Below are 26,609 nucleotides of genomic sequence, written 5' to 3' on the forward strand. Positions count from 1 at the left end.
CTACAGCTTCCGCAGACCGTACGATTTCCTCGTTGAGTGAATTACGATGGTCAGTTGTGCGATGTGTCGTGCGACATTTATCGCATGAATTGTGGAGAGTTTAAATCGACGGCCAATATTAACAACGGGTTGTAAACGTTAGGAATCATTCTGATTTTTTCTTTCTCGTGTTATAGCAATTACATTTAAAAAAAGAACAACCATGTGTGCACTATTTTGACCGTTTATTGAACATTAAGAACCTTATAAATGTAACTCTTCCTCTATTAGAGTCGGGTATGCAGAAAAAGTCTTACTTTTGCTATCAATAATCATTATTACTGTTTTTTTTTGTTTGTTTTTGTGTGTGTTTTTTCTTTTGTTTGTTTGCATTTCCATCTCAGCTTATCGTTTTATTTCCCCTCACGACATTGGGCGCTGGCCCACGTGTTGGATTCGGTTGATGTTTTCTTTTCTATATCATACACCTTTTCAGCTTTCTCAGCTTTCCTTTCCAATCTCCAGCGTACAGCGGTATGCACCATCATAAATATACGAAAACTTTTGTTTTTATATTCCACTTGCATTGCTCTGTAATGTGTGTTGCTTGTTTTTTTAGTGTTGCACTAAATCGCTCACATGTTTGCGCCCCTTGATCCACTCATTTCCAATTCATTCCACGCCCGGTTTGGTTTGCTCTGGGGTTTTTTTTGCTGATTTGATGATGTCTCGATTGACTCAATATAACGTCATAAGCACGTATAATTCCCTCTTGCCCTTGTTCTCCTATTGTGAGTGTTGAATGCATGTAAGTGTGAGTGTTTTTCGTGTACGTGTGCGTGCTTAATTGTTGTTTAGCGTTTAATTCATTTGTCGTTTGTTTCCTTCTTCCATTTGTTTTCAGTTTTTCTTTTTACTACACAATGTTGGTTTGTTTGTTCTCTATAAGGTATGATTAATTTGGCATTTCAGTCTCTTCAATGTGAAATTTGTATGCGCATTTGAAGTTCGTGTTTTTATCTTTCTTTCTTTCTTTTTTCTCTCTTTTTTATTTTGTTTTCTTGCTGCTGAATTTCTTCCATCTTTTTATTCCCCTTCTATTTCATAGTATCTCCATTCATTCTCCACAAACGCATTCATGCGCACATGTCTTTCCTAATCCGGATTTTTCTGCTTTTGTCTTACTTTAGTATGTGCACGCTGCACTTCCAATTTACGCACTAACTACCCACGTTTTTTCGGGCCACACATTCGTTCCCCTCTCTCTCTCATTGATCCGCTTTCGGCAGAGTTGCTTCCTTCGCTCTTTCTGTCTGTTGTATATTATTGTAAAAACATGATTCCTCAGCTAAATATGCACCATTAGTTGTATGTTTGTTTTGTCTCGTGTGTAAGGTTTTGTTTTGATAATACAGTGTTGTGTTGTGTTTCATATTTATCGCTTTGGGGTTTCTTATTTTTTTTCAAATGAGTTTTGTTTGGTTTTCTATTTTTTTTTTTTACATTTATTTGTTTGTTGCTTTTGTTCTGTGTGTTGATTTATTTGCTTGTTATTTCTCTCACTACCTTGTTTGTTTGCTTGTTATCAAGCTATGGAGGAAAGTAAAAACAAACAACCAAACTAACGAAACGCCGGAAACAGGCTTTTGTTTTGCAGTTAGCTACCTCTTCCGTTTGAAATACACGTAAAGTTTTGTTTTGTTTTAGATTTATCTCTACACCACAACACATACATTCAGCTTTTGCTATAATCCTTTCCTACACCCCTACACAGCTAATGATTTTCACCAGTATTTTCACGTTTGTGTGGGTGTGTGTGTTTTTTTATCTATATCCTTTACTCAGTTTTTAAGTTTCATTGCTTAGATCGATTAGCGTTTATTAATCACTGTTTCGTTATCATTATCATTATTGTATTGTTCCATCTGGTTTTGGTTGCTGCATTGTTCTGTTATAGTTATATAGTAGACGTAGTAGCAGGAGTTGGGTGTGTTTAGAAAATGTGAGTATCAGATGGTTGCGGTGTGTTCACTTCGGTTCGGGCTTTTCCCCCCAGAGTTCCTCCTCTTTCCCCTACATTTGCTAAGAAATTAACAGAAAATATTGCCCTTTTGATCATTCCTATCAAAAGCTAGGCAGTTTGAGCGAATCACACGCTTTCGCACACACACACGACGCACACAGCACTGATGTTCCGTTTACCCGATTCACTAAGTGCCGATCGACTACTACTACACCTTTGTCCACCCTTAACTAACAACCCTTTCAGTTGTATGAAAGGGTTGGTTTATCTCGCTTCAATAGCTCTCTCTCTCAGTTTTCCCTATCGTTCTTTATCCCAAATGTTCAAACTAATAGAAAAGATGTAATGCACTAATGTCGAAACATAATACACACAACACAACAGTGTGTGTTTGCGTATGGTAAACATAATGGCACCTTTTTTCATTGACTTGCACGAAAGCGAAGAATTAACAAAATAGCTGGGAGGTTGATCGCTCACAAAAAAATCTGTATACGATGGCCTCATACACAGAATAGGAAGTGAAGGAGAGATAGAGTGAAAATAGTCTACGATTCTTTCTTCCAACACAGCAGAATGCGCGTTTATGCGCACATAATGCACATGGCAGCACTGCCGAGCGCGTGTTCGTGTGTGATCGTTATGATCGCACAAGAAGATGCGTATCACTCCTTCCGTTTTAGAAAGGGCCCTAACAATCAGTCCCAAAACTGCATGTCAGGACACGAGCCGTCTTGTTCTAATCCTTCGTTGTTGCGAGATGCTCGACTATCGATAGAGAAGTGAGATCTGATCGTCTGATCTTTAAATCGATAAAGCGCGCTCTCCCTTGGGATGGCATTGACGTGTTCCTGATAAAACTGCTTTGGATTATATTTCCCGTACCACCCATCATGCCACCAACACAACACATCTCCTACATTAAAATTAGCGCAGGCTTCACTCTGCACAGAATGTAAATTCCTAAATGTCCCTCAATGATAAATCAATGCGCAAAAGTGCAACTCAAAACTCTCATTCATTCTCTGCATACGAATGGTAATATGTTGATTTTTGGATTGGAGTTCATACTATAAGACACATTTTTGCTCTGATGCTTAATGTATTTCGCGGTTTGATTGATCTTGGCATTTTTTTGTTTGTATTTTTGTTTACTTTTGCGTGATCTCTTCTGCTCTACTGCAAGTTGGAATATTTCTACAAAGATATGGTGTATAAATAAATTCTTCCGTCTTTCTTTTTTTTTAACGTCTAACATTGCTTTCCTTTCGAGCACAAAAAGAAAAAACAATATGAGCAGAATATGGTGTTGTATATATCTGTATAAATACACGTTTATCTGAGCTAGAAAGAAAAATATGATGGAAACTGTGGCAAATGGTATACAAATACCACACCACGCGCACATTACAAAACAATTAAAGCACAAAACAACTTTTGTTAACTACTCTAAACCGGAACACAATCGACAGACAGCAAACGATTTTGTTGCTTTTTGTATGTTGTTTTTTCTCTCGGGGGGATTTTTAGAAAGTTTATACTAGCAACGGAGCAGCAGAACGGATTCTGGAGATTATGGTTTCTCTTAAATGGTTTCTAAAAAAAAGGTTTAACCGATATGCAGACCATGTGTTGCTGTTGTATGATGTTATTGTATTGTACGTTACGCTCCCAATTATTGCCGTACATTAGTTAGATTTGCTTATAATGCTATAAGGTGCCGCGTGTCGTTTTGGTTTGATGTCATTGTTTTACAGCTAAAGATGTTTCACTCTTGTTTGCTTGTATATTTTGTTGCCTTTTTGTTTGTTCACTATGCACACGCACACAAACACTCCTCCTGCGGCATTCCTGTTCTGCTTCGGCCATAAGAATGTGTTGTTCTAGGAACGCATAATATGAATACGAGCAAGAATTATAATCCAACCAGGGGCCACCCACAAAAAGGGGAGGGGGATAATAATTGTGGTAGTTATTGTGAGTAGACGTTTGTTGTTGTACTTCACTTAGCGCACGTAAAACTAAATAAATTAAAGCTTAAAACTATGATATAGCGGGTTGCACATCGTTTCAAGTACGTCAGGTTTTCCATTTCAAAAGTAACAGTATATGAATGCAGCAGCAGCATAAACGGTGTGTCTAGGTATTTGTTTGTTTGTGTGTGTGTGCGTGACCAATAGCTTCTTATCCCACGTACCTATCACCCCGAAAGGTATGCTCTAATATAAGCGTTTAACAGCATGAAATAAAAGCGATACAAAATCGAACAAAATTCACAAACTATACAGCTAATGATTGTAGTTTTATGGCGCGCGCACAGCAGTTTCTATCCTCCTTGGGGCATCGTCCCCCATAAAAGATTCATAAAGTATCTAGAGCAAGTAAATATCGTCTTGTCAATAAACATAATTGCATTGCAGTTTTATACCCTCCCCTCGTTCGTGTTGTGCTTGAAACATATGTATGATAAGGACGAAGGAATAGAGCATTTGCATTTGCCAGAGAGTGTATACGAGGACGATATCTCATCGCGCGTGTTTTCTTCTACATTAACCGTCATTTACCTTGTCTAATTGGTTGTCACTTCATTGTTTGATTACACTGTTCTTCTTCTTTCCCCATGCCGTTTATTCTTAGTTGTTTTTTTGTAATGTACTTGTTCTCTAACGGTGTAACACATTCGGGTGTTTGTTTCCCAATTGGTTTGTGTTTCTGACTGTCAATTCAATGAGGACTTCATTTCACACATTATCGTTTTGATTCACATTTTATCACTTTCCTCCAAGCAAGCAAGTCTGTGGATGCGAAAAGGATGCGTTAGCAAATACGCGTACACACCACCAGGACGATCGCACGATTTACAGGACGTTTTCGAGAGCCTCCGAGTTTAACCTTTCCATCTCATTTTCATATTACAAAACATAACTAGCACGCTCACGGCCTACTTCTCGCGTAAGTATAAAGCTCGAATGGATGTTTTTGGAATGTGCTTCACTAGTATCTGGTTTGCCGGGTTTCGTGTTCGTGTGTCGTTGTGTAGAGAGAGAGAGTGCTGCGTGGAAGATAAGGGGTTAACAAATAGTTTAAAACAAAATCCTTTACACACTTAAAGCAACTTAAATCTGAGCAAATAGGTAGTTAGTTTAACAGCCTTCGCGGGGTGGTTGGTTGAACGTTTTCTTTGTTGTGTTAACCTTTGCATTGCGTTGTAACTAATTTCAAAGATTTCAAGTTCTATATGCAGATAACAACACAACCGTGGAAAAGAAAACATGATATGACGTATAGCCTGTTAAAGTAAAACAAAAACATAGTTCTTAAAGTTAAGATTCCTGCACTAGTGTCGGTTTCTGTCGTTTTTTTTCTCTCATTGCTTAACTTGATTTGAATGTTTCGCTCGTTTCTAGCTGCTGTTCACACCTACGCTCGCCCACAACATATTATCCGCAAACAATTACTGATTTGGTTTGAAACCTACCAATGTTTTTCGCGTAATATTGACCAGTTATATTTCCGTTCGCTTCACTTTGCTTCTGCTTAGTTTTGTGTCGTCACCACTTGTTATCACACTTTTATCATTGTCAAGGAGATTTTACTCCCATTGCTCGTTGATTTCTTCATTGCATTTCCTTAAGCTTGAATTCGCGTGCGTTTATATGTGTGCATGTGTGCACGGTGTGTTTGGCGGGTGTGCGTGAACTGTCTGCATACGGCGGAGTTTCCACAGCGAGACCTTACTAAAGGGACACTAATAGCTAGCAAGCCTACTGCGCAAACCGAACATGCTGGCTGTAGAACAACTATTATGGTAAACATGTGCTACACACACACACACTGCTTGTCATTCCGTCTATCCTAGTTGCCATTGCATTGTCATATTCGTCGTTAAAGTTGCTGTGTTGTAACACACCAGCGTAAGTATTGCACTAATCGAGTACGTCCCCGCATCACATCCGCGTTCGAGGCTTTTATACTGGGGCTATACTGAGATGTGTGAGTTTGTTTTTTAGAATAGAAGTTTGGTAATCGTTTGAAAAGACGGCCACATTGAAATAGTCGTTTGACCGCCCAGAAAAAGAAAACGCCATCCAAGAGTAACAACAATATCGCCATATCTACTATGTCTATCGGTCTGTCACCGGAAGGATTCGTGTTTAGGATCACATGCTAGCAGCAAGGAGTTTGGCACTAGGCTGAAAACGAGAGACCACCTTTTCCCTATGTGTGGCACACACAACTGGTAGGGGGTAAGCATGGATTAAAGTTTGCAAATTTGATTTCTGACTGACTGTTTTACTTTAGATTTCACAAGAAAACAGAAGCTTTGGAAAGACACTTAAACTTTGTTTGGAAGACAGCTGTGGCGTCCATAGTAGTACTCACTGGAAGGAAGTACGCGGGGAATGAAATGGAAACAAAAAGGTGCGTAAATTTCTGCCTTATCCCATCACACTCGTACATGGAACACACATTTCGGTGGCTAAAAACTAGTCTTACTAAACAGGCTAAGTGTGTATCAGCATCCTCGAAAAGCGGGAAAGAAAAACGAAAGAAACAACAGTACATGGAGCATGCGTGTGTGCGTGTGTGTGAATGTATGTGTGGGATTGGGCTTCCGAGTACTTTTTTGATGGACTCTTCTTCCCCATCATCATCAGTTCGCTTTGCTTTCTAAAATAACACAAAACTGCACACACTGCACAAATTCTAGTGTGGCTGTTTACAATTGAGCATAAATTGGTTTACAAATTTAAAGCACCATCGTTATGTTTGTCCTTTGTCTGTACTTCCCTATAGCTTTCCTTTGCCTTGCCCACTTTCCTTACCTGCTAAAACTAACGGTACGCACACACACACGCACACTCTGATTCGATTTTCAACCCCCCCGCTCACCGATGGTTCTCACACTTCCCCACTGATCTTTACCCATTATATTGAGGTAAATGTATTAGTTACAGACAGCTTCTTCTATTCGGGACGTTTTATTCAGAAATCAAACATATGCTCTGTTTTATTTGTGTGTTTGTGAGTCGTGTGGTATGGAAAGTAGAATATCACAAATTCATCATCTTATATAGGTTTCCATATTCCGCGACAAACCCTGCCTTTGCTTGTTTGCATTCGCTCCCGAACCTGGGCACTTTGGGGAGAGAGTTGCTTTATTGACTTCCACATCCCAGTCGACTGCGTTTTTAGTAGAAAGGGTTTTTTGTTTGCAATTAGCGTTGCTGTTTGATAGGTGTGAGTCATAAACAGATAGACGACATAAAGCTACTCGTTTGCTTCGCTTACGCTCTGTTTCTACCATCGTATTCTTGATAAACTCGGCCCTATCCCTTACATCATTGGTGGCAGATGGCTTAAAAGGTATACTTTCTTCTTCTCCCACATTCTTACACAGCTAAATACGGTAAATAGGTTCAACGGCCAAACTACGCGCACTACCTGCTAACACACTAAATGAGGGACATTCACGATATTTTTGAGCACGGGTTGTGTGTGCAATGTTTACATACGTCTACTGTATATTGCCTGGAGTTAGATATCAATTGGATGGAATTATCCAACCGTTACGGGAGAGGAGGAGTGATGGGGAGACGGGGAAGGGTACTTAACTTTTGCTTTGTGCTCAATCTTTAATCAATTCTACATGCGCGCGGCGTTTGATCGGTTCGGCAAATCACTCCACACTGGCCCGGAAATAGAAACCCGGACATTGCTTGCTTTATGCTCACTGGTAGTGTACCCATATCCCTCATTCCCCCACGCTGCAGAGTGTGTGTTGAATTATTTCCCATTTTGTTTTTGTCTAGCGTTACTTTTGTTCTTACAGAAAACTAGCATTTCGGAGTGTATCTGGCGGAGTGTATGACATGAGACATGAGTTTGACAATAGCATCTAATAATAGTAGCGGTTTGTCCTTCCTAACCAAAAAGCCTAACGTGTACAGAGTAAATAAAGTGCAGCTAAACAAGACAAGCGCTGTTGTAGTGTTATTCCTTTGGCACACAACATACGCCCGCAATACTACTACTGTGTGCGGTAAGGGAGAAGGGAGGATGAATCCACCACCTCCTATTGCGCATATCCTTTTTGTTGAACAGAATCGTATCTGTATGTGTGTGTGTGTGTGTGTGTGTGTGTGTGAGTCATTTTGCTAGCACATCCTGTGTTTCCTAGTCATCCTAAAACCCTGATTTACGCGACTCCGCTTTGGAGTGAATAGAATAAGAGTATTGCGTTTGCGTACACAAAATATGCCTACCGGTGTGTATGTGTGTGTGTGTGTGTTGTATTCATATACTAAACATGCCCAGAAATGATGCGTGTGATGCTCTGGTGCGCTTCCTTCGTGCAGCGAAATAGAAAACAAAAAAATACTTATCCAAAGATCGCTATCTTATGTTACTATAATAATTGTTTAGCCAAAAATTGCACTCATTGCTTTAGTAAACAACGTTAACAACGAAATGGCGATACATATATTGTTTCCGCTTTTGTTACTGATTGTGTTTCATTCTCCCTTTTCTTTAACGAAAGAGCTACCCTCACTCACCACGACCGGGTTTAACTCAAATGCACAAAAACTAAACCATAAAACGTTCGATTTAATACACATAATAGTGATGATACACATGCTATTCCTGTTATAGGCACTTCATACATTGCTTTTGCCGGGGGGGGGTTTTGTTTGTTTCGTGTGCGGAAAGAACAGGCACCGGATTTTGCATGATGGAAATCACACGCGCGACACACACGTGAGAAAATATTCCTGTTCCGATTTTCTCCGACATATCCCTGGTTTAACAATCCTCGCTCTACAACATCACCCTTTCCACCACCACCCTGTCTTGGCATTCGTACTTTGGTTGAGATTGGTTTTGCGTGCTTGCTGCTGTATAACTTATATCACAAACAAACACACGCACACACACGCACACACGCACGCACACACGCGCACTTCCCTTATCGTATTATGGCTTAGCACAGAGAAAGAAAGAAAAAAAAACGGACAAACTAGAACAACATAATTATATTCATCGCGGAATGCAGATGGAAAGAGTAATGGCTAAATGATTTATAATAATCCTGATCAGATGTTAACATAACAGGGAACACACGTCTCTCGCTTAAAGGCCGTTTGTGCTGCGGGTTGAACCACGGTGAAATTATAGCTTCGTTCTGTTTTCCAGTTCAGTCTAATACAAACGTTTACGCAACACGCGGGTAAACGCCGGTTTACTAGCAATAGTGTGATACACGGCTGAGCTTCACCAAATTCACCAAAACGCCAAAATAAGAACGCTTTGAGCAAAAAAACAAAACTTAAATAACCACATTTAACTGACCTTTGCTCACTTATAACTGATATATTCGGGGACTTGTTGATGATGGTTGTCTCCCTTTACCAGATACAACGCATAAGACTTTGGATTTGAACAAACACGCACACACACACACACCCATACTCCTCGCTTAAGAATGGTCTTAGAATGGAATTACATGTGGTTTCTCTTGTCAGCATTCGGGGTCCGTGACCGATTTTGGGATCTCGGCAGATTGTGGTGTGGTGTGTCTGTTGTTACAGTCCTGAACAACTGACTGCGGAGAGGGTGCCCTATACAAAATTTCTCATTAGTAGGAACATAAAATTGGTTTAATCTCCTCGCAGTACTCATTTTCCACACTAGATAACTAGCAATACTCGCCGTCTCTCTCTGTCTTTCCTAATGTCTGGCGTATCTTTTCCTATTTCCCACTTTTATCGCTCTACACTTCTTCTTCTTCGTCTTCTTGTGGTAATGGGCTAAAATGGCTTTCATAGTTATAATCCAAGCGTTTCCGATTGTTAGTTATTATTGTTTCCTCACTTTTTGTTTTACGAAACACAAAAGAGCACACACACACACTCGCTCGCACGCGCACAGTATACACACTCACACACGCACACACCAAGCACACGTACACACACACAAACTTCCTTAGTTGTGCGCTTTTTACGTTCGTTGCATGTGCTTTTTCTCCTACAAATTTGAACCAAGCAAAAACCCTAACAAAATCCCTATGACTAATCAATTGTGGTTTTTAATAACACATGAAAAACGAAACGAAATCGATCGACTACAACTAGAATCCGTGACTTTTGTTTGTTTGTGTTGTTCTCTCTTGTCTCACCACTGCTGTGTATAAAATCCCAAATGATGAAATGTGTTTTTTAATTTTCTTCTTTTAATATAAACTAATTGCTCATTGTCTTTCCTGTTTGTTTTGGTTTTGTTAGTTTCTTTTGACTTATGATAGAGTAGGTGCATCTTTTCGATTTTTTTCTTTTTTCATTTTTCACTGTATGCACTGTATGCACGTCTTTTAGATTTCATTCGCACACACACACACAACAATCCATTCATACAGAGCTGTCTCTCTCCCTCCTAATTCCTAGATTATTATTTTTTAATTAGTAATTCCATTCGCTCTCCCAGTAGGTCTTTTTAATCTCACATTGTTATTTCAGAAACGCAAAAAGTCAAAACTAAAACCGAACAAAACAATAAACATTAAAACAAAACAATATAGAGAACCTTGGACGACGAGGTACGAGATGCTGCTGGCGGCATTAGCATTATTAAGTCTATGGAAAGCACGAATGCGGATCATCAGCTGGATTAGCTACTGGCTTTAGCTGTCATTTGGTTGGTGGCCGCAAGGGACCTTCTTACATAAACGCTGGAGCAGAAAGGCTGCCTTCGACTGCGCGCGTATATGCGACAAAAGAAAAGGGGGTAAGTAGGACGACGACGCGGCACGGATAGAACAACGAACACACAGCAACGATACGACGTACGTGTAACGTACGCTAATAATTCTCTACGACTGGAGAGCGGCACGAAATAGCATGCTTAAGGTAAAAAACAAAACAAAATGGTACAAATAATCTTTTCCCCTGCTGAAACATCTCTTCTATCAAACACTGCCTCGTGTTTCTTCCTTTGTGTGACTTAGTTTGTAAAGTAATGTTGCGTTTTTTTTTGTGTTTTTTTGATTTTATCATTTTCCTGTTTTTTGTTTTGCGTTTTTTTCTATCTTTTTTATCTTTTGGTTTTTGTCTTACGCATTACGGTACATTCTTACGCACTATTTCCTTACGCACACTAGGTATGTGATTTACGACCGCACACCGGGTCGGGGTCAGTATTGTTTACTTAGCTTAATTACTACCTCTATTAATTTGCTTTGTTTGGCTGAGTGTATGTAATGTCTGTCTCCTTCACAAAACAGCCAATTCTACAAGCGTCATAAAAAGGAAATGTTTTTTGTTGTTGTTTCTTTTGATATATCCATATTTTGTGTATATGTATATATATGTATTATGTATTTTGTATTCCACAGCTCGTTCACATTCTCTTCTCCCCCGTTTCTTCACTCTTCTTTTAGTGCCCTCCATTGTTCCGTTTTTTTTTTTTTTATACGAGGCTTCCCCTCCTTCATCATATACTTTTTGAAAACAGATCGACAACCACTACCACCACCACCACGCGCATCCCCGGGTGGGCGGTGGGTTGTTGGTAAACATAAAGGGAGGGACTCCACATAAGGGGAAGAAAGTGGATGGAGATAATTTACGTTAAAAACAAAACGAGAAAAATCACTTAGGACAAAAATGCTAAATATCTACCTCTGTATATAAATCGAGTACTCAATAACTTATCGCATAATAACATTATTAGCTTTCGATTTCATTTGTAGCACACTTTCGTTAATTTCTTATTACTTTTCACCGCCTTTGTGGGAGAAGCAAATTTTGGTCAACTTCTCACTAAACACGCTCACACGCGCTTCATTTACCTATACCCTCCGCCTCCCCGATTCCACTACCAAACACTCCTGGGTTTGTAACGCCTTCTTCTACCACTAATTCGTCATCGTTGATTAAGCGCTTTCTCTCACGCCGATAAGGTGCGGAAGGATTTTTTTTCTCATTAGGAGAAAAGGGTGGGGAAGAGTTTGTAGGTTGGTTTTAGTTTAAAAAATAAACGAATCAACAAAACAAGTTTTCTTCAAACAACTTTTTGTTTTTGAATCTAGAACTAGAGTTTTCTCTTTGACATGAAATGTATGCTGCGGGCCCGAGTTGTTTGGATCCTACGTAGATTTAGCATTCTTTAGATTAAACACACGCACACACCCACTTCTCATTTGTTGTGTGGTACTACTTTTGCTTTTGTTTCTACATAAGACTTTCCCGTATTATTATTATTATTACTTTTCGTGCTTACTCAGAACAACGTCTGTCTTGTTTGTTTTTGTGTTTGCTTTCTATTCAATTAATTATTCCATCATCATGCCATCTGCTTCTCAAATATATATAATATATCATTTAAATTGTATAAGATTACATTGTTTAAAAAAATGATAAAAACATTCACAACACCTTAATACTACGCCAGACGCGAAACCGCTGACTTTCAAAAGACACTTTTTAGGTTTCTTTTTTTTTTGCTTTTTGTTTTACTCCTGTGTACTCCCGTCCGTTCGTTTCTCCCTCCCTTTCTCCAGCGTTAGTCTCGCAGGCCTGCGCTCTTTAGCTACATTCTTCAGCTACCATCGTAGATGAGTTCGCATAGTATATTGTGTGTTGGGTTTTAAGAATGTGTGTTGACCTCCACAGCTATGCGTTCCTACAACAGCAGCTTCTTTAAAACTAGTTCTATTCTGCGAGAGAGAGAGAAAGGAGGATAGAAAAGAAAGAGCGTCAGAGTGCGCGTGTTTTTCCCCCCAGGATTGTTGAAATCTGTGCGCACTTGTAATGCGCGATTGACTCACGAACCAATACACTATATAAAGTGGCAAATATTACATCAATTCCATTCCTCCCACAGCAACGCGGTGCTTCCCATCATATAGTAGCTTACCTTAACTATCCTAAGAGAATTTTATTACTTTTTTTGGGATGTGTCATCGGCCTTCGGTGCATCTGGAAACGCCAACACGATGATGGGGGGGGGGGGAGAGCTGAGCTCTAATACCGCGAATCATCGTATTATATCACCTATAGCTTATGCAGTTAAAACTTCTCGTCGCCCTGTTACTCGGTAGAGGTGGAACAGCAGTGATGGATTTCGAATCTACGCGCTCTTGGGCGCGTTCACAGGCTTACTGTTAGTTCCGTTCGGTGACGTTGGTGGTGTTTCGCAATCATCAGTTCAGTTCTGTTCCGAGCAAGCTTTCCGGAAGCAACGAATGCAGATTGGCCGGCGTGCCTCGATCACCCGGACCACCATCGAGCGTGTTCCATAGGCTGGAGCCAGTGTTGCTGCCCGAGCCCCAAGCATTCGAGCTCCAAGCATCTGCCGAAAAAAGAGGATTCACAGACAATATGATGTAACATTAGCCTCTGTCATTAGGAGTCACTCGTCACGCCACTCCCTCATTGCTTCATTTACTTACCCTGGACGACCGAATTGGACCGGCTAACCATTGGCTGCGATTGAGCAGCAGCACTGAGGCGCCAGTTCTGTCCGCCGCCGCTGGCCAGTCCGTTCGTCATACCGTTGCTGTTGCCTACATGATGCGGCAGGATGTATTGTATTTCACTTTCGTTGGGTATTTCGGCTATGATCGTCGTGTTGCCCAGCTGACAGTTGTTCAGTGCCAACTGTGCCTTCTGCGCTTCCTCGCGTGTGCCATACTTGCACAGCGCGATGCCCTGGTTCAAGTAGAGATGGAAGTTTACCACCGGACCGTGCTGCAAGCACAGCGTACGCAGAGTGGATCCCTCAATCTGAACGAAAGTAAAGACAGAAAGATATATAGAGGTGGGTGTGATGGAATAGAATGATGCTTCGAAGTGCCACAACTCCGCACACTTACTTGGGCGGTTAGATTTCTAAGCATAATCCATGTCGACGACCAAGTGTTGGCTGCAGACGCACCACTGTTCCACGTGCTGCCTCCACCGGCCTGAGTGCTCGGCGTGTTCCAACCGTTTGCATCCAGCTTGCTGCCGCCGCCCGGCTTACCGATGCCACCCATCATACCTACGCCGCGGCCCTTGCCACCGTTGGCTCCACTGAGCGGTGTGTCCCAGAGGTCGGCTGGCGGCATTGTCGGTGTGTTTGCATCTTGCCAAGGGTTTTTCTGCACCTTGCCACCGTAGTTGCCGCCCTGGAGGCCACCACCGGCACCGCCGGACGGGTTAAAGCTCCAGGTCGATTCGGTGGGTGATGATTTGCTGTTGCTTGCAGCGCTGGCTGCACTGCCGCCGAACAAATTCGACTCCTTGGCAGCAGCGATCGATAGTGGATTGCGAGCAACGCTGCCCGGTGTGATAGTTGGGTCGTCCTCGATTCGTGTGGCTTGCGTACCCTGTGGCGGACAAATTGGGATACAATTGGGACCAGCGCCAACCAAAAATCGTGACAGAGAGTTTGAATGACACCACTTACCTTCCACGGTTTTCCCGGTTCGAATTCGGGCACAAGATCGCTGAAGGCATCGTTGCCTCCCGGCCAATCCTTGTTGTCCTGTGAGCCCGAGTCCGGCCAACCGTCGCCGAGATTGCTACGCCCATTCGACCAAGTACTGAATCCATAGCGCGTACGCAAAGAGAAGAGGAAATTATATTAACATTTCACATACACACAGACATATCAAGTCTGTTTGGTTCGCTATTTACCCATCGTCAATGCCCGATCCGGACGGACCAGACTTGGAGCTGGCACCAGGCGCACGTACGAAATCGGTCAGATCCGAACCATCCTTGTCGAGACTGCTCGGTGTCGTGGCACTGTTTGCCGGCAGTTTCCACTGCTGCAGCCGCGATTGTTGACTAGTGCTGCCGCTAGATGGGAAGGGGACGCCGCCGCTCTCCTTCAGTGCCATGTCGGCGAAGCTGCCCGGCAGGCCGGCTAGATCGGACGGCGTACGGAAGAGATCGTTGCCCGGGTTGCCGCCAGCAGCTGCCATCGCCGATACATTCACGTTCGCTGCGTTCAGGCTGCCCGGATGGGGCGGTTGCTGCTGGTGCTGATGCTGCTGTTGCTGCTGCTGTTGCTGCTGTTGCTGCTGCTGTTTCAGATAGTTCGCCTGCTGCATGTTGATCTGGCTCTGCAGGTTAGCTATCTGCGACTTGAGCTTGTTGATTGCGATGGACATTTGTACGGCATTCACGCCACCACCACCGGTACGGCTCAGATTGCTTTGCATTACATTCAATTGCTGCATTGGGCGGAGATGTATATAAGAGGTAAACAATGATTAGTTGGACAATTAAGCTACAGCCGTGCTGCGTACCACACCGCCCCGTAGCGAATGCCTACCTTAATGTGAGTTAGCAATTGGTGTAGAAGCATCAGCGTCTGCGGAGCCAAGGGTTGGTTGAGAATCTGGTTCTCCAGGTACCCGTTCTGGACGGCCAGCTGTATTTGTTGCACTAGCAGCCGCAACTGCTGGTTCGAGATTTGCTGCGATTGGGCGTTCGGCTGATTCAAGCCGCCAGCGCCTCCGAGCCCACCCGGCTGCTGTTGCTGATGCTGCCCTCCAAACACACCGGCTCCTCCTCCCGGCGGACCACCGCCTCCCACCGGTCCGCCGCCGTTGCCACCTGCGCCGCCGTGGCCACCGCCAAACTTCATGTTGTTAAACGAGCCGCCACCGGCCGCGGGACCATTTCCGCCTCCGAAAACTCCACCGCCCAGATTGTTCTGATTGTTCTGTAATAGTAGCAATAACGACAAAGTAAAACCTTTAACCTAAAGACACCGCCACAATCAAAGCCGCTTACCTGCTGGAATGCCATCGGACCAACGCCGGCCGCCGCCGCAGCAAAGCGTCCGCTAACGCCACCGCCGCCAACAAACTGGTCGCCCGCTCCGAATCCACCATGCCCGTCTGGGCGGCGGGACCAATCGGAGCCACCGCCGCCACTGCTGCGATGCAACAGATCCAACGACTCCTCCATGTTCATGTTCGTCATGCGCAGGACACTCTCCACGTCCTCCTTCTTGAAGCCCAAGTCGCACAGGTGCCGGTACTGCTTGCTACAGCGAATGATCTCGAGCGCATTCATCTTGTTGCCATTCGGTGGCAGCTTGCTTTGTGGCGGCATTGACCAGTCCGAGTTGCCCATGTCCATGCCACCCGGACCGCCGCCCGGAGCGCCATCGTTCCAACCGCCACCGCCGCCCGCGGACATTTTGGCCTTGTTGTTCCAGTTGTTGTTGGCACCGTCGTTCCACAGCGAGTTGCCGCCCATGCCACCACCGCCCGGCGGTTTGTCGTCTCCCCAGTTGCCACCGCCCGCTGCGGACGGCACGTCGTCTCCGCCCCAGTTGCCTGCACCGCCGCGCGGTCCGGCACCGAGTGCGGCCGCCGGATTCTGTCCCCACAGGCTGTCCGGTTTCATCGGACCGCCGGGACCACCGACACCGCGTCCTACCAGTCCCCCGTTGCCGGGCATGTTGCCACCTCCGCCGACCATCGCATTGCGGTGCATCAAGTTCCGGCCCATTCCACCGTCAGTGCCGGGTGGACCCAACCCGCCACCACTGTTGTCCTTCCAGCCGGATACATTGCCGGAGTTCTGCCGGTTCAGCGCATTCTGGCCCCACAGGGCGGTGCCATCGTCCATGTTGTTGCGACGCACACCACCAACCACCGGTGGGCCACCGCCTGCCGTTGGATCGTCCCAGCCGGATCCGCCTCCCAGCTTAGCACCAGCACCGCCCCCACCCGCAACGCCATTGTTAACCGCGCCCAGCGGGTTGTTCGAGGGCCACTGGCCGCCGCCGCCTTGCGCTCCAACGCCTCCCGTAGGCGTCCCGGGAGTGGTGGCCGTCGGTGGTATCTTCTGCTGCATGCTCGACATCTGATGCTGATCCCAGAGGCCAACGTTGCCGTTCAGCCGGCCAGAAATGCCGCGCGGATCGCCACGGATCTCACGGTTGCTATCCATCGCGCTGGCAATGCGTATGTTGCGCATATCGAGCCCAGTGGGATCGAGGCCTCCGGCTGCTGCCGGATTGCCGGCCACGCGACCGTCGGCCGCGCCACCACCACCACCACCACCTGCTCCCCATGCGCCGCTTCCGCCAGCCGGAGCACCGGCGCCAATGCCTGCGCCCCACTCGTTGTCCTTCTTGAGACCGGCGGGAACGTTTGGTGCCATCGCCCCAACACCTCCAGGAGCCCCTGCTGCAGCCCCCGGCCACATGCCACCGCCACCGCCAGCTCCACTGCCAGCCATTCCGGCGGCCGTGTTCCACGGCGGTTGCTGGCCTTGCTGCTGTCCGGCCAGTTGCTGTGATTGCTGCGGGCCCGGTGGCTGATCGCGCAGTCCCACACCGCCCGGTCCGCCTGGACCGCCAGCGACGCCTGCACCACCCATCGCTCCGTTCCAGACGCTTCCCGGCTCGTTGGCCTCATCATCCTCGCCCCAGGTGCCACCATAGTTGTTTGCTGGTCCCCAGGGAGTCTTCTGGACTGGCGGTTGCTGCTGAGGCAGTTGGCCACCGTTGCGCAGATTCGCCTCCCAAAGCTCTGTGCCCGTGTTCGTCTTCCACATCGGAATACCGGCCGTCGGCCCACTGGTGGCGCTGTTCGGGTCAGTTTTGCCGCTGGGTTCCGGCGATGCTGGCACGTCCCACTGCGTGTCCTGATCAACGTTCTCCGAGCCCCAGCCGTCCTGGGCGAATAGTGACTCGCGTAACGAGTTCAGATGCTCTAGCTGGTTTTTGGCAGCGCTCGACTGGACCACAGCCGCCGCTGCTCCTGCTGCGCCAGCAGCTGATGCTGCCGCGGCACCTGCCGCATCCTGTTGTCCCGCTTGTCCAGCTTGTTGTGCTGTTGCCGCCGCTGCTACGGCTTGCTGCTGTTGAGATACGCCGCCACCACCTATCGCTCCTTGCTGATCCTGCTGTGAAGCACCGGTGGCATTGTTTCCACTTCCTGCCGGTCCAGCACCACCTTGCGCCCCACCAGCAGCACCTTGTGCGTTTCCTCCCGCTCCGTTCCAAGGACCGGCGGCTCCTCCACCACTGCCGGCACTGTTGCCACTGCCATCGGCAGTAACTCCCGAGGCTCCTACATTATTCGGATTGACTGATGATGCGTTGCCCTTTGAATTTTGTCCTCCTGGACCTCCGTTTTGCTGTGAGCCTGCTCCCCATGGACCGGCACCGGCTCCACCGGCACCCGGTTGCTGCGATGAGCCGGATGGGCCAACGGAAGCGCCGGATTGCTGTGCAGATCCACCGCCTCCTCCAATGGGACCCCAGGTGCTACCGGCCGGGTTGTTCGTAGCGGTGGGCTGACCCCAGGCACTTGTACCGTTATTGATAGAGTCTTCGCCCCCACCACACAACCTCATCCGGAGATGGTGCGGCGCTTGCTGACGGATGGTCGTTTCCAGCTGCGTCAAACGAACGAGTTCTTCGAACCGAACGAATTTGCTGCCTGATAGTCTCTGTTGGGTTTGCTGCTGTTCCTGACATTGCTCCTCTTCCGCCGACCACTGCTTCGCCCGTCCCGCTACATCACTATTATTATCCTTTAGTTTCAATGGTGGTTCGCAATTTGAATTCTTAATGGCTACAATTTGGTCATCCTCATCCGCACCGAACTGCTGCACTTGCAGCTCTGGCATCGCCATCTTCTCTAGCTTGCTATCATCCGCTTCAGTAATTACGCTAAGTTTAGTTTTCTTTATAGCTATCAGGTAATGAGATAAATCACATTTCATATTCACAGTGTCATTTTCGTTATTCTGCATTTCCTCTTCGCCCTTCTGGCCGACAACCATCATCTTGAACACGGGATACTTTTGCTGCTGCTGCTGATACGTTGATGATGACGATGATGATTAACTTCCAACTGATACTAACACACCCAGTGCTAACAGCTGCTGCTAACTGTACTGGGCCGATCTATGCCGCTAGTAATGATACTCCTTCTTCTCTATTGTATCCCCACGCAGTGGAGGGCTTGTGATGATTTTGGAGGGGATTGGAGGGAGGGGAGTTGGTTGTCCTGTCCGCTCCGTATATGATGAATCTTCTTCTTGGAACAATTTTAAATACCACAAAGAACGGTGTCGTTGATCGTGCCGTCCTTCGACACGCTGATACAACAACCGAGAGATGCGACTAACTGCTTGTACGGTTTTAGTCTAGTGGCTGGTTTCACGTAGTTTTGTGCGTCCGCTAAGGAACACTGGCACATAATAAAGGAATTTAGTATCACTTTTGCGATTCTCCTCTCTTTCTCTCTTTCGCTCGGCCTGTCTCTCTGCCTCGTTGGCTCGTTTGTTTGTATTGATTTCTACTAACGTTATGGTTCTGCAACACCGGTCAGAAGACGCACCACCACCACTGGATGTTTGGCGTTGGAGAGATGAGCAACAATGATTTCGATACGAGCTTGGAAGATTGGCCGGACCGATCCTCGATCCACCTGTCGTTCTTCTTCTTTTTGTTACTCTGCCTGCACGTCGATCAAGACAAATTAGCTACTTTAAGAGAGGATGATGTCGATGCAACAATCCCTGATTGTGTGTGATTTCAGACTCATAGATCGATTGTGGGGTAGTAATGGATATTAGTAGTTTGGTAGCAGTCCAGCTGACGTTGTAGTTCTTATTTCACGTTCGTTCTTTTTCCCGTTTTTTGTTTGCTGCTTGTAGCGTTTGTAACTGTAATCTTTCCTCACCCTACTGACTTGGCTGCTAAATTAGCATCCTTTTAATCACATTCAACACGATGGTAGTTGTAGTAGTAATATTAGTGTCTCAGGTTGGTGCTACTGGTTGAGTTTGTTTTGTGGCATCGAGCAATAATTTGTTTTCCCTTTTTGTTTAAGTAAATTCATAAAAGCGTATTCAGACTTGTTGGTGAAGTAGTGTTGAGTAATGGCAACACACAGCAACAATTGTTTTGCTACTTTCGACTATATGCTGCTGCTGGTGGTTGGTTGTAGTAGTAAGGTAGTAGAAGTAATAGTAATATAGTAGCGGTAGTGTACTAGTAGTAATATAAGATCAATTGCAGTGCGCTACAGTCTGCTAAGCGTTTGTTTTTTTTTTTTTTTTTTTTTACCACACGCACGTGCTTCAACAAACAACCGACAAGAATCTTGGCAATACTGCTAGGAATCGTTAATCTATTGGAGTTTTTGGTTGACTTTCTCTACGTATGTGTGCGGTTGCAACCTTTGTATGATCTGTGCCGTGGCCCGCGGGAGCTAATCCTATTGCTTGGCAGGCTGGTTTGAAGTTTTCGCTTGTTATCCTGCCGAGAGTACAGCCACACACGAGTGTGCTTAACGAGAAGGGATTGCTTAAAGTATCACTTTCAATCCTATATGCTAAAGTAGTGTGTTTGTATGCGCTGCTGTGCTGCTTCCTGCGATGAAGTAATAGATTTGCATTGTTACGGATTAATTGCACGTGCCTTTGTTTGTTAACAAAACTAGTGATTATAGCAAATGTTTACTTACGTCAGATTCTTAAAGTTTTGTAGGTTTATGGTTTTATTCGTGTTTTAAAGTTGAACTCAATGGCAGAGGGGTTTCAAAGAATATCTGCAAGTAATAAGAAATTCAATCAAATTAAGAACGGGTAATTGTAAACAGTGGAAGAATAAAATTGCATTCAAAATTGATGTATAGAAGGACATTTTCCTTCCTTTAACACAACAATGTATATCTGTTGCTAACATTCAAATTCTTATTTCGAGTTTCGTTGCCTTGGTTAAGTGTTATCGAATGATACTTTGCTCCTAATCTAATCTGAAGTGCATTTTTACTTGATAGGCTTGGGGTAAGATTAGCTTTGGAGCACAACTACCGGTGTAGTGTCCTCAACTTCAGTCAACAGCGCACAAAACAGTAATTGGCTACCTTGCCTTATCGGTCTATTAATTAATTTGTTGGCGCTTAAAATAAGATTATCTAATAAGATAAAAAGACATCAGTGAATGCATGTAGTGTAGCAAGATTCAGTCAAATTAAAACCGACACAAAATATGTCGGTTCAATTTCATGTTTTTCCACGATCTAAATGCCGTGACTGTTATCAGTTTAAATCAATTCGTACGAAGAAGCTAAGAGATCAGACCATGCTTATTTACAAAGATTTAGACAAACAACACATTTCATCTATCTCTAACTATGAGCAGAAACCTGTCAGTGTTCTGTAGCGGAAATGTTGCTTTTCAAAATAAATGCCTGCGTCTTGCATGAGCATGAGAAGAGGGCAGGGTTGATGTGAACCGCCATCATCGTCACCTTGCGGTAAGGTAAGCGCCGTATATGATAACGAAGCGACATCGATAGTGAACGGTGTGTAGTAGCGGTAGATCTACCCTTCCTTATCAACAGAAACTGAGATACAGTGTACACCAGCAGCTCAGCACACCGACAGCCACTCCCCTGCCAATCATTCCCTTTACCATCTCCCCTCGCGCACACACACACTGACTGGCCCATACGTTTGGCTATCTTTTCCAAGAAGAAACTGTGGCACTCTGACTGCCACAGGGGCTGTTATTTTGGAAGATGAAAACCAACATTGCACATTGCACAATAAGATGTGGCGAATGGTGAAGGGGAGGAGGAAGGTATGGCACCTTAGAATGGCTGTATTCAACAATGCAATCGACTATGTGTTGCTTGACGCTTTCGCAACCGAGCGCAATCGTGTGTGAGTGTCTAAAACTGTAGTAAAGAATTTTATCTGATAGTTACAGGCACTAAATCAAACTTACCTTTCAAAAAGACGGGTGATTATGATGATGATTTCGGTGTTCACTGCTGATGGCGATATAAATTTGTGCTGGTCGAACTAAATTAGGGTCCCGCCGTTCAGGTTGCGCTGCTTTGCCTTGCGCACACACCTTACGTCGTCTTCGAGACCGATACACACATACACTCGCAAACAATATTCGTTCTTTGCTGTTGAAGGAGCGATCTTGCCAGTTGCACGTCGTCGTTGATGCCGCTCTGGTCCTCTACTACGGGTTTGCTTTGATATTCCAGGATCGTCTCCGTTATTCTCTAGTCGGTGGTTTATTCTCTCTACGAATGACACATACACACATACACACTTCAGCGCGTTGCCGTACCACGCGTTCGCATTAGAATTATTCGATTTTAAGCACTACCAAGATATATTGTCACGATCACGAAGAATGGAAAGGATTGCTGTGCGGTAACGTCCTACTTCCCCTTACTCTGTCTCTCTCTCATATACGCTACTGCAACTGCTAATAGTTTTGTATTATTCGATCTTAGTTTCAATTTCACTCGGATACGATCTGTCCTTTATCTTCCGAAAGGGACCGCGTTTGATGTGCTTTTGGTGTTACTTTTTTCGCGGTAAATTTCTTACTTTATCCCCATTAATTTTGGTTCTGAGTTTTGTTGTACGAGTGAGTGTAGTTTAAAACTTGCATTTAGGTAGGATCGATGATTTGGTTGTTGATTTGTGTGTGTGTGTTTTTTAGTTTGTTTGTTCAAAGTTCAAAGTAGTTCATTCATCAAGCCGCACTTTGCACGCTTTGCATTATTTGTCTTCGGTTAAACGCACTTGTGATTTGTGTTTGTCTGGGAGAATGTGTTTGTTTTGTTTAGCAATTTGCGAATGTTAACTACTACCTTCTAGAATGGCTTCTTTCCTTCAACGAAAGTGCATCCAAGGGAGTGTTCAGTATTCGGTTTGGAGGAGGGATCGTCTATCGCCAAATTTTGTGCGTTCGAATTTTGTTTTTCTGCTCTCAAAGTCACAATACCGTGCGTTCACGCTCACTTAGCACACAGATACACTAAACACAAGACTAGGTAAATGGTTGCGCGGAAGGTTCACTATCACGATCACGATTTAAATCACTGCACGGTGAACGCGGGTGTGGTGCAAGCAGTTTCTTTTTATGTTGTAAGTTTCTTTTCTCCGTTTCGTGTTTCCGGTGTTCGGACAAACCGACACTACAGACAACAGAACTGGCGCAAAACGACGCTTGCACTGCGAAAAGTGTACGCGCACCGTCTGTGGGACCACTAGTCTGCAAACCGTTCTGTACCGTCCCCGCAGCAACTACGCGAGCCACTGCTGCTCGGCGCAACGATCACAATTTCTTTGCGCGTCGAATAAATCGCGCTGCAATTATGCAACCCCTTTGGCCTGACAGCTGAGAAGCCGTGCTACGAACGAGCGCCACCGTATAGCTGTGTACACCCGGTCTGTCCGTGTGTTGCTCTCTGGCACTGGTAGTGTGCGTGTGTTTGCAGTTTCGCTCTTCTAGAAGGGGACGGGGATTAATCACAGCGCACTAGTGTAGATTTGGAAGTTCGAGACTGATGATTTATTTTATTTTTTGCCAATATCTCTCCTCCTGGGTACGCGAATCATGCAACTCTGGAAGAGAAGAAAAAGAATGTAGACAATATTAGTTGTAAACTTGACCGACACTACTGTGGTGCTTCTTTTTACAGTCAGAGTTGTACTGCGATGTTTACACGACCGCATTACCACCACTACTACTAGAGCAGAATACGCGGAACCTCACACAAATACACACTACGGCAACAAACCCAACATACGGACACACTTTATGGCAGCAAAAATTTCCCTCGTTTCCGAGTGAACAGCGCCATTAACATAGCACAATGTATAAACTGACTTTAAACTTCACAGATACTCCATTGAAACCTTTGATATACATTTGAACATAGGCGAGCCATGTTTGCCAACTTTTCTTCTTCAATACGAATTCTGGACTGAACCCATTGCCATCCAGTAAACAAACTATGCAACTGAGCTAAGAATGAAAATCTGCCAATTGCCATTATGGCGCAATATGAAAAATAAACAACGTTGATGGTCGTTTTTGGGTGATCCGATTGATACCCTTCAAAAAGATATCATTCTCCTGTCACCCTTTTTCCTTCCTATCCTACTGTTTCGGTCGCTCTCTTTTCCTCTTCAACTGTCTTTGTCTATAGCTCACTTTGATCGTTCTCATGTGAGACGACTACCACGGGCGCCTACTATATTGATGATTGACCGACAAGGAACACGCGCTATTGTACAGCAACTGGCCTACCAGCCAGAAAGGGGATCCTCGTTTTCGCCGCCTTTTCAGCTACTCTTAGTACTTTGCCGCGTTCTCGCAAGGCGTAAGCCGAGATTCTCTGGCTCTTTCTATCGAGCAGTGTCAACACTATCACCCTGTCCTTCGCATCGCGCCGAATGATTCAAGAGGGGACGGACGTTGACAATACACGGGGCCTCATCCTGCTGTGTGACGATTCAACTACGACGGGGGACAGTATTGTGGTGATGAACCCTCACACCATGCAAGGCTTTTTTTTACTCTCTGGTTCGAAGAAGCAGAACCGTGTAGTAGTGTGCTGCGTGGTGTGGTGGAGTGCATCATCATCGTATCGAAATTTCTATTTTGGGGACACTTTGCACGGTTTTCGAGAGCGAGCGGGAGCGTGTGAGTCAGAAAAACGGGACAGAAACAGCCAGATTGTCAAAATCTTTGCTGTTCGCACACCGCGACGAAAGAGAGGAGATGATCCCGTGCGTACCACCAGTCTGGCGGTGTGCCCAACCACCCCATCACTCGCGCACGGGTGGTATCAACGAGGGAGCTCGTGAGGAGAGGGGGGGGGGGGGGGTTAGGATGGGTGGATTTACTAGCCATGATTAGATACTTGAAACTGGACTGAATCGAGTTTCGAGCAAGCTCGGGTAGTGAAGATGGGTGGTTTCGGGAAGGGTATTGGGGACGAGTTCTCTATTGACGAGCGAGAACAAAACTGATCACGCGGTGAACTCAAGATATTTGGCACCTTCAGACTCGCATTCCACCATGCCCTCTCTCTTTACGTCGCGCTCGTTTAATGCTGCTCACATCAACCTGTTTCTCAACCTCTATCGGTCAGCAACACAATGAATAGAAAAAAAAAAACATCTTTGCGGAATAAGTCAACACATTACACACCATGGAACACGACTAGACGGATATAGCCCCTGCTAAGCCAAATTCACACTTACCACACATACACATCCACATCCAGTTGTGTTGAGCAGAAACTTGGCCGTGTGTGTGTGTGTGTGTGTGAGTGTGTGTGCAAAGTTTGCGCAGTTTTGCAGGCCTTCCTGGACGAAGGAATGAAGCTGAACGAAGAACTGTACGGTTCCGGAATATTGATGATGTTGCCTCAGCAAATGCAATCAGCGTTGTTGTCCCTTCGTGGTTGCTGTGCTTCCAGGCCACCGCACTTGTCCTCCACACACACTCGTGCACGGCGGAACCGAAAAACGGGCGGAAGTGTAGCTAGTGTGGCTTTAATGGCGCACACGGCGCGTTAGGAGTAACTGGTGTGTCGCTAGAATTTTGTACGACGACGTCGACCGTCTACCAACCGCACACATACACACAAACACGCACGCACGCACACGTCTTCTTCTCCGAGCACACACACACCGGGAGGAGTTCGGAGCAAATTTTGCGCTGCTGTTTCGGGCTTCTTTTTACGCGTTTTCTTTTGCCTTCCCGCGTCTTCCTTGACGGGGTTCTCCGCCCTTCCTCAATTGCTCCCGCTTCTTCGCCTCCTCTACTCCTGCGTCCACTACTCCACTGCTCGTGTGCTGTTGCTTTTGCCCCACTGGCACTGCTGCTACTGTTCCTGTCACTGCCGATATTATTGCTGCTGACCCGACCGCACCACCCGTCTTCTTCCGCTTCTTCCTCTTCTTTTCCCTACCTGCCTAGAAGGCGATCGTCACACACACACCATCACGCACACTGCACATCATTCACAAACGGCGCACCACACCATCGTCGCCCGGGCTTCTCTTTCTCGCTTGCGCTTACCCAGCTCGTCCTGTATACCAACCAGCGCGACTCTATCTCTTTCCGTCCGCAAGTCGACACACCGAAAAAGAACCGTAGGCCACCCCGAGAAAGGTGTATCCGTGTGTGTATGTGTGTGAGTGTTGGTAGCAACCTCGCTTTTGCTTCTCGCCCTGCCTGAGGAAAACTAACTTTTTCGCTGCTAGCTTTTACGCACTGGCCCCGACGCGGATACGCTAAATAACACCTTACGCTTACGCACGATCAGTCAGTGTATCACTTGCGAATAACTTTCGCCCGATAAGACTACTATTTATCGTCGATTTTTGAGAAGGAAAAATACTTCACATATACTGTAGCCATTTCTCGACGATTGGCCATTTGCAAATATCGTTCTGACCGTTTCTCCCTGCTTCCGTTGTTGGCCGCGGGTTGAACGCTTCATCGTTGGTGCGTACTGTCTGTTCTTAGTTTATGAATTCTCTCATTCGTTATCACTGCTGGGAGCATTATTTGTGTAGATATTTTCTGGTTTAACATCAATAAACCTTTATTTCTGACTCAAACATGAATTAAAATTCAACATAAATTATATATTCCGAATTTATCTTATTAAATTGTCCCATTTACCGTTTCACTCGGTTTTATGTTCATTAATTTTACACAATATTTATAAAAGTTTTTCTTTATTTGAACATAGTTTGATAACTTGTTCATTGCGAAGAAAAGCACATTCTATGATATCCATATCATTGTA

At 45.3% G+C, this 26,609-nt stretch overlaps 1 protein-coding gene across 3 annotated transcripts; it reads right to left on the reverse strand.

Annotated features, from left to right (window-relative positions):
* Positions 1 to 207: 207 nt before the first annotated feature.
* On the reverse strand, positions 208 to 26,262 carry LOC5668256 (protein Gawky). 3 transcript variants are annotated; one of them, XR_009766425.1, is made up of 11 exons: positions 25,051 to 26,262; positions 21,758 to 23,403; positions 20,490 to 20,573; positions 15,784 to 20,395; positions 15,320 to 15,712; positions 14,677 to 15,218; positions 14,447 to 14,582; positions 13,872 to 14,366; positions 13,449 to 13,782; positions 12,914 to 13,348; positions 208 to 12,708 (listed from the first exon to the last, which is right to left on the reverse strand). XR_009766425.1 is itself a non-coding variant. In XM_061660580.1 (10 exons), exons 4-10 carry the CDS (start codon positions 18,799 to 18,801, stop codon positions 13,200 to 13,202), a joined length of 5,067 nt encoding a protein of 1,688 aa, XP_061516564.1. In that variant the 5' UTR covers positions 18,802 to 20,395; positions 20,490 to 20,573; positions 21,758 to 23,403; positions 25,051 to 26,262; the 3' UTR covers positions 208 to 13,199. The 3 variants fall into 3 exon arrangements, 1 of the variants encoding a protein (XP_061516564.1); XR_009766424.1 differs by having other exon boundaries at positions 208 to 12,713; XM_061660580.1 differs by having other exon boundaries at positions 208 to 13,348.
* Between the last annotated feature and the right edge of the window lie 347 nt (positions 26,263 to 26,609).

The sequence above is a fragment of the Anopheles gambiae genome, chromosome 3 (assembly GCF_943734735.2).
Source record: "Anopheles gambiae chromosome 3, idAnoGambNW_F1_1, whole genome shotgun sequence".
In the NCBI taxonomy this organism is placed as follows: domain Eukaryota; kingdom Metazoa; phylum Arthropoda; class Insecta; order Diptera; family Culicidae; genus Anopheles; species Anopheles gambiae.